Source organism: Manduca sexta, chromosome 19, assembly GCF_014839805.1.
Source record: "Manduca sexta isolate Smith_Timp_Sample1 chromosome 19, JHU_Msex_v1.0, whole genome shotgun sequence".
NCBI classification, from domain to species: domain Eukaryota; kingdom Metazoa; phylum Arthropoda; class Insecta; order Lepidoptera; family Sphingidae; genus Manduca; species Manduca sexta.
Window position 1 is genome coordinate 5937715 of NC_051133.1, and position 4650 is coordinate 5942364.

Here is a 4650-nt window from a genome sequence, read left to right on the forward strand (position 1 = left end):
CGAAATTCTGTAGTATTCGTGTTTAGGGCACTAGAATCGTGTGTTAACGGCGGCGAAGGCTGTTGAGTGTACAATATTTAGTAATGAACATCAAGGTATAGAAAGAATCAGTAAAAACGTACAATTATACTCGAGATTTTAATTCGATGGAGTATTTTTTATTGCTTTGAATGACGAGACGAGCATGCCGTTCGCCTGATGGTAAGCGATACGACCGATAAACAGTAGAAACAACAACACCTTGAATTACAAAGTATTTGGTATTCTACTGCGGTCGTCATCCTGAGACATGAGATGTAAAGCCTCAGTATGTCCAGTAGTTACACTGGCGACAATGTCCTTCAAACCGGAACAAAACAGTGTCTACATACCGTTGCTTGGCGGCAGAAATAGACATTGCGGAGATACCTAGCCAGGCGGACTCTCACATATGAGAGATCTACCACGAGTAAACTTAAAATATTTAAAATAAACTTGAAATTTCGATATTGTGTTATCGATATTTGCGTCATAACTGTTTGGATTCCTGTACCGCTTGCAACACTTCATCTGTCAAATTACTCCGTCGAATTCAAAACTAAACCGTACTTAATGTATCCGCTCTAAGAAACCGAAACAAAAGAGCTATTCGCTGCCGAGGACTGCATATGGCTTACATACATAAATGTGTAACACTTACTGGAGAACTCTGAAATTACTTATCTGTTTCACAAAATATTATTCTACTGAAGAAGGAGTACGGATCGGAAAGATGGAGCCTTGCTCTAAACTATCCCATTGGCCATACGAAAGCCAATAACAAATCTGATAATGTATAATGGATCCACCCGGCGTCGGCGCACGCGTGCTTGACAATGTCCAGCGCGAGAACTTAGGGCAGCAACTGAATTTTCATACTTCGTAGTTTGCTTCGTACCCAGTCGTTAAAAGTCACTAAATCAACAGCAGGCCAACCCATTCTAGAAGCAAAACCTTTACGAATTCAAACAGCACGTTCACTGCATTATTATCCAATTTGTTCTTTTCTGTGCAAACATATTACAATAAGACAGCGCTTCGTCAGTAAAATAATCGTCATCAATACCTTAGTGAGGTATTCGCTTGAAGCCCATACCTGTGTATCTATTAAGTTTATCCACCTCAACATACACTTCGGAGTTTTCAATGAGCTCTTTCAGCCCCGGGCCCGGCTGCCGATGTCTCAGTGTCCATCTTGTGTCATTTTCGTCGAACTCCGGCGGCACGTGGACAATCCTTTTTTCCCGTCTTGGTACTACGTCCTCTTTTAGTAAATTTAAGAGGTAAGACCCAGCTTCTTGAATTTGAGAGAGATAATTTTCGATTTGTGCTGAAATATTGTTCCTATTGTCAATAAATGACTGGGATGCGTTTGGTTGTAGAATGCTATCGTTTGGCTCGTCCATGGTTACATCTACTATACTGTAGCTAGACTTGTTCGCCAAGTCTTCCATTGTCGGTTGTGTAGATGTGCGTCTTTCTTTTGTTTGTTCTGGGAACAATATATTATCATAAAAATAAATATTAACTAATTTAGGTCAGACGCGGCAAGATGCTGATGTGGAGAGTGCACTTTCTTCAAAGTTATAAAAAGCTATTGATATTACACAATAAACGTTAATTTATATCGACATATACATTCACTGTGTTCAACTGAATTGCACTGCAATCCATTCAAACTGAATTTAGTATGGTCAATATTGATAGCTTGTGGTTGTGTACGGAGTGGCGCTCATGATATAAGAACTCGAGTCTAAGTGTAAACCTGGATTTGAATAAAAAATATTAGTCACATAAGTAAAATTATTTGTTGTTCAAGTGAATAGATAGGTTATAACAGTGACGTTTTGGTCGCCATTTTAGTTCAGATTTTGAACAAATAGTTTGTATTTGTCAATGTTATTTTACATCTGTGCTGCTCCTAACAGTACAGTCCACCAAAAAAACAGATGACCATGTCTATTTTATCACGATTATATTGTACATTTTATTTTCAGTGTGATTTACTTCTTTAAAACAAATAATTCACTTTTTTGGTCCTACGAATTGTTCTAAGTAACAACATTTTGGTTCCAAAAGACTATAAAATCACGGTGTATTACACTACGGGACGGAATACACATTGCGAAATGTGAACGCCCTGGTTGCACCTCTACCTATCCTTTCGAGTGTTACCTTCAGTGCTTGTACCGACGACTGGATCCTCAGCGTCGTACTGCATGGTGGCAATCATGGCATCGCAGTAATTATCTGGAAACAAACACACAAGTTACTGAACTGGACGATCTTAGCCTTGTTTCCCTATGCCATACGTTATTTAGACAGTCTACAGTCTATATTTCCCGATAATCTGGGCGTCTTCAAGTCACGAGTGAATAGGTAACTTCAAAGCAAGCGTGCTCTACCGTCGACCACGTACAATCGTTGCGTCTGTCATACATATGTCGCAGGCATATTGTCAAAGACGTTACAATTACCCTATGGGATAAAGTATGCATGTATTTATTGCTTTCAATGACTAGACGAGCTTGCCGTTCGCCTGATTGTAAGCGATGCGACTGGCCATAAACATCAGAAACGCCAACACCTTGAATTACAAAGTATTGTTTGGTATTCTACTGCGCTCGCTATCTTGAGACATGAGATTTTAAGTCTTATTATGTCCAGTTACACTGGCTACAATGTCGTTCAAACCGGAACACAGTGACTACACACTGCTTGGCGGCAGAAATAGACATTGCGGTGGCACCTACGCAGGCGGCTCACATATGGGAGACCTACCACCAGTGTAATATTATTAAACGGTAGATTGTCAATTAATTTCATTTCCTACAATTTATCGGCCTGGGTTAAGTGTCATTGTAATGCCACGGGGTCATTGTAGCCATATTATAATAAATATAGGTATATTATGAGTGGAGATGCCAGTGGGAGATGTGGAGGGGTCTGATTGGCCAATTCTTTTCCATGCGCCATTTGCAAAACAATATATAATTCGACGCTTGCAAGGCGATCATATCTAAGCGACAAATATACCGAAAATCAATTATATAAATATTATGAATCACCCTTTTTTCACGTCATTTGATCTAGGTTTTATAGGTCTAGGACAGTTTTAATATCATTAGACTACATCTTTAGAAAATAAAAGTTTCATTGTTATGAATTTTCATATTAAAATCCAAATTTCTGATTATCGCTTAGATATGATTGCCTTTCAAGCATCGATTTATGGTTAAATCATGCACACGTTTCTAGCATCCTATTAGTTATAGAAAGAGAATGGGCAAGCCTGCGTATGAGAGACACGCTCTACAGCTCGGAAGTAGTCGATTACTTATCTTTAAAATGAGATATATATATATCTAGTAGCTACTTATTTTATATATATTACTTGCTTTTGCTCGCGACTTTGTCCCTGCTAGACTTTTCCCCCGGGATAGAAACTAGCCTATAACCTTCCCAGGGTTAACTATATCCATACGGAATTTCATAAAAATCCGTTCTGCAGATTTAGAGAAAATCGAGAATCTTTATGGCAGTCCATTCAAGTCAATCATATCGTGATAACTTTTAAACTATTCGGCCAAATTATTCAGTGTAAAAGACAAAGTTAATCTACATTAAATACTTAAAGCGATGTATAGATTAGTGATGTAACGAATATTCGCATTCGCATTCGCATTCGCGAATATTCGCATATTTTTGATATTCGCATTCGCAAAATTTCTGCGAATGTTTTGCGAATGTTAATATCAGAAAAAATATTTGAAGATAATAGGAGACTGCCTCGGTGGCATAGTTCTACTGCATGTGCGGTACGGCAGCGCTCTGAGGTCAACACAAAATTATTTCGTTTACTTTAATAAAGCTTAAAAATTCAATTCTCATTAGAACTTGTAACACAATAGCAAGTAAGAAATTAAAAGCATTTGAAAAAAACAGAAACAAATTCTTCTATAATTTTTTTATCAGTCTTTACATAACTTTTAATGTTTAGATAATTATTATCTTGAATAAATATCTAAAGAATATATTAAATAAACTAAAACAATATTCTTCTACAATAAACTATAACTCTTTCTTAAAACATACCATTTAATTAAATATTTAGCCATAGAAAATTGGCGCCAAATTTGAACAAAAACTAAACATTCGCATTCGCATTCGCATTCGCGAATGTCGGTAGCAGATATTCGCATTCGCATTCGCATTCGCGAATGTTCAAAAAATTACATTCGTTACATCACTAGTATAGATAGATGTATTTATTTTGATGAGAGTTTGATAAATATTCTAAAATGTGCATTGTGTAAAAAGTATCCGATTCAATTATATTCATGGCTCACTATTTTGGTCATAGTGGCTTCCATATAAAAGGTAGATATATCCAGTCGCGGACTTTTATTTAGAACTACTTAAGACAACAATCCTACGGTTAGGGATTGCAATCCGGTCCGGCGGATCCGGTAATCCGGCGGATCCGGTACGTTTTCGTTGCCTACCGGATCCAACAATATCACCGGATCCGAGACCGGTTCCGATATATTAAGAAAAACGTAATTTCTCTTATCAAAACCGTGCGAAAGTACTAAAAAACACGGCGTATGCAAAACCGAGGCGCGCGCGATG

The 4650-nt window shown here is 37.6% G+C and overlaps 1 protein-coding gene across 1 annotated transcript; it reads right to left on the reverse strand.

The window, feature by feature from the left end:
• Nucleotides 1-933: 933 nt before the first annotated feature.
• LOC119189836 lies at nt 934-2294 on the reverse strand. Its single transcript, XM_037440500.1, has 3 exons — nt 2194-2294; nt 1115-1510; nt 934-1025 (listed from the first exon to the last, which is right to left on the reverse strand). The coding sequence occupies exons 1-3, from the start codon at nt 2249-2251 to the stop codon at nt 934-936; spliced, it is 546 nt and encodes a 181-aa protein (XP_037296397.1). The 5' UTR covers nt 2252-2294.
• Nucleotides 2295-4650: the final 2356 nt, after the last annotated feature.

Bases quoted from the DNA above. Each gene is read 5' to 3' on its own strand.
- LOC119189836 (XM_037440500.1), bottom strand. From the start codon at position 2,251: ATGATTGCCACCATGCAGTACGACGCTGAGGATCCAGTCGTCGGTACA. The intron at 1,511-2,193 runs GTAACACTCGAA...TATTGTTCCCAG, and splicing joins CGTCGGTACAAGCACTGAAG to AACAAACAAAAGAAAGACGC. The intron at 1,026-1,114 runs GTATGGGCTTCA...ATGTTTGCACAG, and splicing joins TAAACTTAATAGATACACAG to AAAAGAACAAATTGGATAAT.